The sequence below is a fragment of the Galeopterus variegatus genome, unplaced genomic scaffold, assembly GCF_000696425.1.
Source record: "Galeopterus variegatus unplaced genomic scaffold, G_variegatus-3.0.2 Scaffold3924, whole genome shotgun sequence".
Classification (NCBI taxonomy): Eukaryota; Metazoa; Chordata; class Mammalia; order Dermoptera; family Cynocephalidae; genus Galeopterus; species Galeopterus variegatus.
This window is the reverse complement of record NW_007730035.1, coordinates 125,756-137,774: the sequence shown is the minus strand read 5'-3', so window position 1 is coordinate 137,774 and position 12,019 is coordinate 125,756. Positions and strand designations below refer to the sequence as shown.

At 35.7% G+C, this 12,019-nt stretch overlaps 1 protein-coding gene across 1 annotated transcript in view; it reads right to left on the bottom strand.

The window, feature by feature from the left end:
• Positions 1–390: 390 nt before the first annotated feature.
• The window catches only part of ALS2 (amyotrophic lateral sclerosis 2 (juvenile)), a 74,346-nt gene continuing 62,717 nt past the window's right edge, over positions 391–12,019 (bottom strand). The window contains exons 26-34 of the mRNA XM_008586286.1: positions 9,162–9,279; positions 8,037–8,194; positions 6,098–6,220; positions 5,433–5,609; positions 4,628–4,673; positions 4,351–4,412; positions 3,621–3,770; positions 3,279–3,375; positions 391–2,021 (exon numbers count right to left, since the gene is read on the bottom strand). Coding sequence (XP_008584508.1) covers positions 1,983–2,021; positions 3,279–3,375; positions 3,621–3,770; positions 4,351–4,412; positions 4,628–4,673; positions 5,433–5,609; positions 6,098–6,220; positions 8,037–8,194; positions 9,162–9,279 — 970 coding nt within the window. The 3' untranslated portion in view covers positions 391–1,982. The remainder of the gene's footprint in view (positions 2,022–3,278; positions 3,376–3,620; positions 3,771–4,350; positions 4,413–4,627; positions 4,674–5,432; positions 5,610–6,097; positions 6,221–8,036; positions 8,195–9,161; positions 9,280–12,019) is intronic.

Below are 12,019 nucleotides of genomic sequence, written 5' to 3'. Positions count from 1 at the left end.
GGGACAAAGCTTTTGTTTGCCCATTTCCATATTATTATCCCTGTTTCTCTCTCTTAAGGAGTTATATATTCGATAAATTTGTTTTTACCAGCCAAATGTGGTATTTGTGTATGTGTTCAGAAAGTCAAAACAACCCCAATGGAAATGTGAACTTAAACTCATCTTTAAGTGTTGGTCCCTTTCCAGCAATGGCAGGCACACTCTGGTAGGAGGCAGCAGCAAGATGGAAAGGCCTCCTGAGAAAACATTACCACTGGGAGGTGATTAACCAATGCCTGATACTTTGAACCAAAATTTTAAATCCTTACTCTTCCCTTCCCTGAATCTGTTTGGGAGAGAGAGAAAAACAAAAAACAAACAAAAACAAAACAACAACAAAAAAAACCTAGAAACTATCAAAATATGCCTTTTATTAAAAAAAATAATAGATTTAAGAACTTTATCCTTGGGTTATTAGGATCAGAAAGTTAATTTCTTTACCAACATCAGTTTCTGTTTACTTTAAAGAGAGAGATCTCTAAAACCCCAGAGGGATCTCTGAGGCCAATACAAAGATGCATAGATTACAATGTGGTCAGAAGAAATACTGGGCCTACGTTTCCTTTAAATTTTAAGGCTACCCTATGAGATTTGTTCTGCAATCATCAAATAACCTCATAAAGATGAAATGTTTTTTATTATGAAAATTGCTGTTACATTACAGCCAACATTCCAAAACAGTATTTTAATAAACACTTGTCTTGATTATAAAGTAGAGCAGAAACCATGATCCTTTTTCAAAACTAATTAACATCTGCTGAATCACTTAAAATAAATCAGGACACTCTGTATGCTCACCACAGTGTGTAAGAGATGAGATGAGGAACAGCACCTATGTTATTCAAAATAGCTACTAGTGTTACTTGTACATTGTAAACCAACAACTTACAATAGGACATTTTTTAAAATGCAAAAATCAAAATACTAAAATGTTGAGGTGCCACAATACTTTTGAGATGGAAAAAGCCAAAGCTTGTTTCCTTTTTCTTCCCATCTGTGAATTCAGTGCAAGGTACAGGGAAGAACAAAAACACTAGGTTGGGGATGGATGCAGTTCTTTGCTTCCATGTTTCCCAGTCTTTAGTCCTGCTCCAAAACACAGCCTGCATGCAAAAGCTCTTCATGGCTCTCATTTGCAGGCCTCAGAATACAGCATATGCATGCACATGGACGAATGAGGTTCCATAGCAGCTCAGAGTCAGTGTTTGAATTCCAGTGTATCCACTCTTTGTAGCATAGTGAGGAAACCAAAAACAAAATTCCTATGTTCTTTTTCATCAGGAAACAGAAGACTCCTATTTGGATGTGTTTCCATTTGGGGATCAAGATGTGGTAGGTAGTCACTGCATAGAACTTCTCTCATTGTGAATACCCTGGGACAAAAGCTTAAAAAAATTTAAAACTGCAGTTTAAAATTTCCTCTTTCCTCTCCCTCAGCAAAGTATGATATGCACATGATTGGAAGGGATTTAGGAAGGCATAGTGTGGCTACTATAGTTTCAGGTACCATCTGGTCCTTGCGAAGGGATCTGGGGTAACTGCAGATGGATTCAGGCAAACCAGAAACTCAAAAATATTTACCAACTTCTTTAATATAAGAAGTTCTTCTGGGAACTTTTCTTACAACTTCATGTAGTTGACAGACATTTACTGTAGAAAGGGATATCCTCTTTTTCCAAACAGTAGGTATATGCTATTTTTGGAACTTAACATAGACTAACGACTGGTATAATCTGATTTGTACCTCCTTTTCAATCCTCCCTTTAAACTGCACATCTTTTTTTCCCGGGCTCAGGGCTCTAATTATTAGAAAGAAATAACAACCAAAATACACAAAGTCCTTTCCAATTTCAATACCATTCCTTTTTGCCACTGCAGGAAGTCTCCAGATGGTGCTATTACACTCGGTAGTAGATAACCCAGTTTTCAAGCTGTTACACAGCCTAGTTAAGCTTCTCACGCTGGATCTGGTAATAACAAGCCTGAAAAAAAATTCAAAACAATTTCAAATTTACTTTTAAAGAAGTTACATCACCTGAGCAATACACATGGAACTAAAGAAAGAAAATCCTTTATTAATACCGATGGCTCAACAAATAGTTGCTTTCCCCATTCCCTTCTAGTCCTATCCAATGGCTATCTTTTGTATATTTATAATTAGTATAGATAAAATTTAGTTTATTTTCCCTCTAATTCTAAAACAAGAAAAGTTTTTTACAGCTGTATGACAGTTCCCCCCCTTTTCAGTTTATTAAATAGAAATGTTAATGATATTTTAGTTGAAAAATTTTAAAAGTTAACCCAGACCAGAAACTTAACATTAAATTCTAGTTTTTTCTCATTTTAATTAACCTGTCTTTCCTTCTCCCTCCCTTTCTCTATATTTAAACCCTCAGCATCTGTAATTTGCTATTTCACCATCCCTTCAAAACTGCTAATACGCTATCCAATATTTTGTTTTACGATTTACTAAATAATTCCTCTCTTCCTCTCTTCAAACACATTTTTGTTTGATGTTTCCATTTATCACGCAAAATATTTTATTATAATAGTGTCTATATGGGAACTATCTCTTTCATTTAGTATTTATCTATTCCTGTGATGATAATGTATTATTTTTATCTTAATTGGTGTAATTTTATAATATTTTATTAACTGTCAGAGTGCGTCTATTCTCCCTCTTTTTTCAAAAGCATTTTTGCCATTTTCTATCTCTTGTTCTTCCAATAAACTTTAGAGTGACTCTATCAAATTCCAAGAAAAATCAAGGTGGGAAACTGAATGACTTCTAACAATCCATAGAGGGCACAACCTCATTTGTAACCTATTAGTTGCAGTAAATACAAGGAAAGAAAGAAGATGGAATTCAAATTCATTTACATACTACCTTCTGTGTTTTACCTTAGTTCCATTAAATAACTAATATTTTTTCGGGACACTAAATATCCTTTTTTTTTGAGTTACAATTATTCATATAAATGTAAGCATTTGTTACAATTTGAATGATCTATTTATAGGGAAGGCTGGATAGTGAATTATTTGCTTTAGTATAGTGAAGAATGACTTATCCTGTATCTCTTTAATGTATTATGTTTTAAAATATCAATGTGTGCTCTAAAGGCATTTAACATTTGCATTGAACTTTTATATAAAGAAGGTGGTTAATGATAGATTTATAATATGGTAAACGAAGGACAGATTTTAAGATTAAAAAATTATTAAATAATACCCACACTAACCTTCAAGGTGGTGAACATTATACCCTGCTCCCCATGCTGAAGATAGGGGTCCATTAGATCCTCAATTAGGTGTACTTCAGAGCCTAAATTCCTAATCCTGCCCCAAAGAGAAAAAGATGCTGAGTTATTTCCATTTGCATGTCCATCCTAGTTCTGAGTCTATTTGATAGGAAGAGAAAAAACAACTCTCAATAAAAAGGTAATACCATAGTGGAATGGGTTAATAGAAGTGGATTCTTTTCTAGTGGGAGAGCATATTCCTGTCATCGGTTCAGAAAACGCAAAGAGCAGACTTGTTAAAATAATGACTCACTGATAATAATGTCAGAAAAGATTGGTTACCTGGCCCGTAGCACCACATATAAGAAAACAGGAAACAAGTCATCCATGGACCACAAGAAGTCTTCCTGGAGTGATGCCAGGACACTCTGAGAGATCTCTTCAAAAGTCTGCTGGATGACCTTAAGTTTGTCTGATGGGGTAAATGTTGTGCTATTGTTTAAATAAAAAAATAAAAATAAAAAAAATAAATAAAAAAAAAGGATATCCTGTAATTTTCTTAATAGAACCATTTGATATCAATTTTTTATCAATATTCCTTCTTGGGCTCTCATGCCTTAAATTGGACACATCAAGTACAATGAGTCGCTGGAAGGGATGACATTTGTAATCCTATGGTGTTTAGAGAAAAGAAACCTCAACTGTCTATGGTTCACATGGAAGAATTCATAAATCACATATGTTTCCTTTCACCAATGTAGAATCTTATTCTCCTAATATATGCTTTTTTCTGAATGAGAAGTTTAGTTAATTTCCCTTTGGCTAAAAATGTGACAATATAGACAAATTTCTGGATAGACTCTCTACCACTTTTCTGACTTTATGCAAAGGCAACTTAGAGTAACAGATAACCCAAATGTCTCAAAAGAGACTTTCCGATCTCCAGTTTGAGTTTGACACTACTTGAGAGTGGAGGGGGTTGCTCAGAGCTTAGGTAAAGATAAGATCTTAATATCTTAATAGGCTAACCACTACTTTGATTTGTGTGATTTTTCAACAAATCAGAGATTACCTGATCTGCTGCAGACATTCTACTGCTGAAGCAAAACAAGCATCTTTTGTGGTTGGCAAAACCTGTAAAAAGAGAATTAGTAAAGGTCAAAGAGGAAAGCTATCTTTTGTAACAATAATAAAAATAAATTATATTGATGGCAAGGTACAGGTTTTTTGGTGAATAACTGATACTAACACAAGCTTAGGTATACTGTTCTTCCAAAGTAAAATGGAATTCTTTTGCTATCTCAAATTCTTTACACCAAAGAAAAGCATATTTGCTGAGGAAACGTTACCTTTTTACTCTCTCCAAGGATTGACAAGGCTGCTGGCCAAAATTTCCTACAATGGAATCCATAAATTGTTAATATAAGTTCTTATGGTAGATAAATCCCTATAAAAACAGCTGACAGCTATATTTGGCTTCCTTGTCCCCATTAAAAATAACTGTTTCACAGATAAAGTTTTAATAAACATTCCAGAAGTGATTTAAGCGTTTCTATCAGAAACTAAGAGATTTGTCATTCTATACTCCAATAACCTTACCCATTACAGATATTACCAAATATTGGCCAAAATTTTTCCATTTACTTTCTAATTAAAGATTATTCACTTTTTTTGATAGCATAAATACATAATTATTGGGGGTGGGGAGAGTCAGCTTTATCATTCATTGCACTAGAAAGAAAGCATAATCATTTAATATTCCCCTCAAACAACAATAAATAATGCTTTACAACAAAAAGACCACTTCTAAAATTTTAAATTAAAAATTGCAGATGGGGAGGGGAGGGAGATAAGAGAAAAAGGGAAGGAAAAAATGCCAGAAAGTGAATACAATTAATTTTTTCTGAGGAACGTGAGTATAAAATGTATGTTTTGCTTTAAGGAACTATAAAATATCAGGCAAGATAATTCATATTTAATTTATATATATATATATATAATATGTATATATGAAAACATAAGAATAAACAACATTCCAAAGAATAAGCAGATTTCATACTCCTCCAAATATTATCAGAAATACCAAATTCCTGATACTGCTGTTTCCATTTTAAATGAAAACCATTTTGTTCTGCTCATAACTGCTGTACTTACCTCTGCACCCCGAGAAAGCCCAGGAGTGCAATATCTGGCTGCTTGTTTAGTCGCAGGACACATTCCCAGTAAATGTCTTCCTCACGATCATTATCCAAAGCATAAAGCATAAACAGTGGTGGATAAAGTCGAGGTAGCAGCACAGGAAGCAGCAATCCAGAACTTGTTACTACGTAACTACAAAATATTGGAGTGGAGGGAGAGGAGCATTAGTATTAAAACTGAATGCAGAATCAGTTTCTAAAAGTCAAAAGTAGAGGTGGGAAATCTTAAAGAAGTTATAATGTTACTCTACCCTTTACACAAAGAGTTGACATAAGGAGCTTACCTATGGCCCCAGATTTTTTGTCTTGGACCAATTGTGAATTCTCTTTATTAACTTGAAATCTAACTGAAAACTTTGTTTCCACTGGGAGGCTGATTGCTCTGTGGTTTTTCTGGGTCAGCATGATGTTACTTTGCTCAGCAGCCTTTGTGCCCAGATCACTTGTGGTTGCTCTTTCCTGGGGTACAGCTAATAGAATCTGAGACCTAAAAGGAACCTCAGAGATCACCTAAGCCAACCACATAATTTTAAAAATGACGAAACTGATATCCCCGGACTCTGGATCTATAAGATCCTCTAGTCCCCACCACCTTTACTACCTCTACCTAAGTCCATTTACCCTGGCTCTGGTGATTCGGATCTGGAATCTGATTTCCCAGTGCAAAAGGATTTCCTTTCAGTCCGCAGAGGAGCAGAGAGAGGAATTGTGCTGCCCTCTTCAGGAAGCTCAGGAAATAAGAACCTAACGAATAATAAAAATATAATTATACAATTACACTTCTAGAGTGGCTGAAAACGGTAAAAACATACTTCATTAGTTGATCCATTTAACGGCCTATGAAATCAAACTTTATTATCAACTAAGTATTTCAGTTTCCTGAGATTCTTAACTGATGCTTCTTACAAGATAAAATTAAGAGTACAATTAATGAATAATACCACTAAAAAAATCTTCATGTGCTGTGATTTTTTTTCTGTCTAGTTACCAAGGAATGGAGAATTCTGATCTAGATGAGAAATGTGTTTCCTACTGGCAAATCTCATCTAAGGTCAATCTGTACTAACTGTGAGCAGAGACCATTATTCTCAGAATATAAGCAAATACCAATGGAAACGATTTAAATGTCCAACACTGAGGGAAAAACAGAAGACTCAATCAATGTAAAATTAAAAAAAATTTTTTTTAAGAAAGTCAAGTTGTTGAAAATTAATTTTTCAAACAATCAATGGCTAAATTGTTGAGGATTTTTTTCTAGGCTTAGAATTTTGCCGTAGATTTTATCTCTGATTTCCTGTATGCTGGTGGGCTCTACCATCTACCATAAATAAGTTTATTGTCCTCTTTATTTTTACAGATTTAAATCTTGACCCTTTAAAGGCAGTTTGTGGTCGTCTCAATTTTTATAGCTTTATACCTTGCCCCTCCCTCTGCCCTAGTTTTATAGTTGGGAAAATCAAAACAGGTCAGGAAACTTATCTTTATCATACACAACTAGCCAATGTCCAGAGCTGAAACACTCCCACCCCAGTGATCTTTTTAGTAGATCACACTTCTCCCTCAGAACCTGAAACACTTCCAAATGCATTCATCAATTCTGAGGTAATGCCAATAATATAAGGAAGTTCCTGGGACAAATTCATAAACTTTTATATAATTATATCCATATTGTATTTATTTGTTGGCTTAAACCCAATGAAAGATCTTGCACCTCACAAGTTTAAACTTGCTTGTTGCCTGGGACTCTCTTGTCAGAGATGCTTACTGGCTTGTATAATCACCTTCTTCAAAGTCTCTGCTCAAACACCACCTTCTTAGTCAGGTTTCCCTGACCTTCTATTTAAACTAGTAGCCTCTTACCTCTAGCCCCATCCTTATTCCCTTGATTTTTCTCTATAGCACTTATCACCATCTGACCCACTACATATTTTGTTTACTCTTTCCCACCACTAGAAAGTAAGCTCCATTACAGCATAGCTTTTTTTTTTTTTACTTTGTTTGCTGATAAATCCTGCCAGAACCGAGAATGGTGGCTAACACATAGAAGAACTCAATAAATATTTGTTGAATAAATGAATGTATATGACACTGTTGTCAAGGGACAGGACAAAAATACTCAGGGACAAAACTTTATATTGAACTTTATCTACTCTGTGGTTGGGTTTTAGAGACACGATTTTGCCTAGCAATTAAATCCAAATAGGAAGACTACTATATTTCATACCAAAATTAGAATAAAAACCAAAGTTTTATTTTAGCCTTCTGTTATACTGAATGAGTAAGAAAGACATAAAATGAAATAAGTAACAATGGCCAACGTCCATCCTTTTTTATGTTTGTAGTATAAACATAAATTTAAAACATGTTTTCATTACTTAATTACTATTTAAGGACTTGTGGCATAAAACCATTTTCTTGATGAACGATTTCTGTGATGATACAGGGGAACACTTATAATTCTTCACAAATTTGTAATCTGCAGATTCAGGACAAATACACCCAAGCATTAATATAAACTAGTATTCCACAGCTTGCAGGCTTCAATGAAAAGATCTCTTACCTCACCAGCTGGAAAATTCGCTTAAGATAGGACTTAATTTCCTTTACAGCTTCCTGCAATAGCCGGCGGTTGGCTCCAACACCCACGTATGTCATTCTATACACCGCAACCAATGTCTCCATGAGTCTGCCCAGGGGGTGCAGAGGAGTGTCACAGGCCTGAGCAGGAAGACAGTAAATTAAGTCACTTAATGTGCATTAATAGAAACAATTAATCGATAAATAATAAACAAGTTCATAAATGATAAACAGGAAAATTCAAATACTTTAACTTTTCTGAAAGTATTGAGTCTCCCCAAGTTGTATGAAGCTGAAGTTCCTAGTCTTACTAATCAAAGAATCCTTTTAAGGGCTGGCTGGTGGCTCACTTGGGAATGTGTTGCTGATAACACCAAGGCCATGGGTTTGGATCTCTACATAGGGATGGCCGGTTAGCTCATTTCGGAGAGAGTGGTGCTGACAACACCAAGTCAAGGGTTTAAGATCCCCTTACCGGTTATCTTTTTAAAAAAACAAACAAACAAAAAACCCCACAAAGAATCCTTTTAACATCTTCAGAAAATAGATTCAGAAGTACTGATATGGAATACTATTAAAAGAAAGATTCTAATCTACTTTAAACTTCACAAAAATTATATGAGATGTTACCTTGGAGAAAACTAAATATTGACTATTCATTATACTCTGAAACAGTCACTCTTTAGTTCCCCTTATTTCTCACAATACTCCTTCCTGCATCCCCCATCAGTGCATGTCATACTTTAAAACTGTAGCTGATCTCACAGGGTTGAGAAGGAAGCACAGAGAGCGTATCTGGGGGCAAGGGCAGCATTTATTATTTATACGATCTCTAGTTTGCTAATATTATTAACAAAAAGCCATTTTAAACTCTGATCTTAGTTCTCAAGAACCCCCTTGAATACCTTACAAAACTTAAAATGTTCTATCATAATAATGGGACAATCCTCATGTAGAAACGTGATATTAGTAGTGAGAGAATTAGTAAAAGAAATACATAGAAAGCAAAAATAGAATTAAGAGTAACATTAAGCTGTGAGTAGATCTGAATATAATGGTAGCAGCAACATTAATTCACAAGACTAATGTAATTTTGACTCTAGTTTACCTTTATTAAATATTTCTTGATGTCATCATATTTCTCCACAGAGAAGGCACCAACATGCTGTGGAATGAATTCCAAACTCTCTAGTGTCTGAGTCTGTGAACGACTTAATATTTCTGGACTATAAATAGGGAAGGAAAGCCTATTATGTATTTTACATCAAGAAAGCAAGATAATTGTCAATATGCACATGAAACATGAAACATAATCACCAAGATGAAGCAGAGCACTCAGCACAGTGTTGGGCTCAAATGAGCTCATAAATGGTAACTGACTTGCTACCCAGTTCACATAACATTCAAACAGCATTTAATGTTACTTTGTACCAACTACAATAAATTAATGAAGATTTTGCTCCAATCTAAACAATAGTGTTGGAAAATACTATACTAGCTTGAAGAGAAAACTGGTGATAGACTTAGTGAGAAGAGAAAAATGGAATAAAAGGGGGAAGGGAAGCTAAAGAAAAAGGAAAGTAAGTTAAAGGGCAAAGGAAGAAATAAAAATGGATGCAAGAAGCAGGGAGATAACAAGGACACTTCAACAGTTGGCAAGAGAAGCACACAATGGGTAAAGAGAAACTGGCTGAAGAGGCTGAAACAAAACGCATACTATAATAACCGGAAATTTGGGGTAATGGAACTATATCATTAGATTACAACCAATTACGGCAGAGACCACATGCCCTGTAGTGCCGGCCCGTGACCCAGCAGGTGGGCTTCACATCCACCACCCAACTCCACCCCTGGCCCAGCTGAGTGCGTGCAGAGCAGGGAAACGTCCAGCAGGGGAGGCAGAAGCTCCACAGAAACGACATGCCCTGTGGTGCTGGCCGGCGACCCAGCAGGTAGGCCTCACATCTGCCACCCAACTCCACCCCTGGCCCAGCCGAATGCATGTGGAACAGAGAGATGTCCAGCAGGGGAGGCGGAAGCTCCGCAGAGACCACAGGCCCTGCGGTGCCAGCGCGCAACCCAGCAGCTCGGCCGAGTGCATGCTGACCAGAGAGGCGGCTCCCCGGAGAGGTCCAAGACCCAAGGCAACCACACACACAAGGCACTAGTGGCCAACCGAGCAGACACTGAGGTAGCCATACCAAATTGGCAATCCCAGCAACATCCAAGCCAGACAATCGTGTCAAACGAGTAGACTGTGACACCCCCTGCCACAATGACTAAACATCAAAGGAAAGATACCAGAAATATGAAAAATCAAGAAAGTACACCACCAAAGGGTAATAACTCTCAAGCTCTAGATCCTATAGAACAAGAAGCCCTTGAAATGTCTGACAAGGAATTTCAAGTGAAAATTCCAAGGAAACTGAATGAGATACAAGAAAACTCAGCAAGACAAGATGACGGAACGAGGAAAGAAGACATAACAATAATAAATATATATGCACCCAATGTTGGAGCAGCCAGATTTATAAAGCAAACACTATTAGATCTAAAGAATGAGACAGATACTAACGCCATAATAGCGGGGGACCTGAACACCCCACTCTCAACATTGGACAGATAATCTAGGCAAAAAAATCAATAGAGAAACACAAGATCTAAACAACACTTTAGACCAATTGTACTTGGCAGATATCTACAGAACATTCCATCCAACAACCTCAAAATATTCATTCTTCTCATCAGCTCATGGAACATTCTCCAGGAAAGACCACATTTTAGGTCACAAATCAAGTCTCAACAAATTTAAAAAGAACTGGAATTATCCCATATATTTTTTCAGACCACTATGGATTAATATTAGAAATCAATAACAAACGAAATTCTGGAAAATATACAAACACATAGAAATTAAACAGCATTTACTTAATGACATATGGGTCCAAGAAGAAATCAAACAGGAAATCAAAAAATTTATTGAAACTAATGAAAGTAATGACACATCATACCAAAACCTGTGGGATACTGCAAAAGCAGTACTAAGGGGGAAATTTATCACATTAAATGCTTACTTCAGAAGAATGGAAAGATGGAAAGTGAACAACCTAATGCTTCCCCTTAAAGAACTAGAAAAACAAGAACAATCCAAACCCAAAGTTAGCAGATGGAAAGAAATCATTAAGATCAAAGCAGAACTTAATGAAATTGAAACCCAAAAAACAATATAAAAGATCAATGAATCAAAAAGTTGTTTTTTTGAAAAGATAAATAAAATTGACAAACCATTAGCATGGCTACCTAATAAAAGAAGAGAGAAGATCCAAATAACAAAAATTAGAAATGAAAAAGGTGATATTACAACTGATACATCTGAAATACAAAGAATCATTCGTGACTACTATAAACAACTATATGCCAACAAATTTGAAAATATGGAGGAAATGGATAAATTTCTGGACACACACAAGCTACCAAAACTGAGCTAAGAAGATGTAGAAAATCTGGACTGAACAAAACAATAAAGAAGATTGAAGCTGTTGTAAGAAAGCTCCCAACAAAGAAATGCCCAGGACCAGATGGATTCACAGCAGAATTATACCAAATATTCAAAGAGGAATTGACACCAATTCTTTACAAACTATTCCAAAAGATTGAAACAGATGCAAATCTCCCAAACTCATTCTATGAAGCAAACATCACCCTTATACCAAAACCAGGTAAAGATACAACTAAAAAAGAAAACTACAGGCTGATATCCTTGATGAATATAGATGCAAAAACCTCAATAAAATACTAGCTAACAGAATACAGCAACACATACGTAAAATTATATACCACAATCAAGTGGGATTCATCCCAGGGATGCAAGGTTGGTTCAACATATGCAAATCAATAAATGTGATACACCATATCAATAAAATCAAACACAAGGACCATATGATCATCTCTATAGATGCTGAAAAA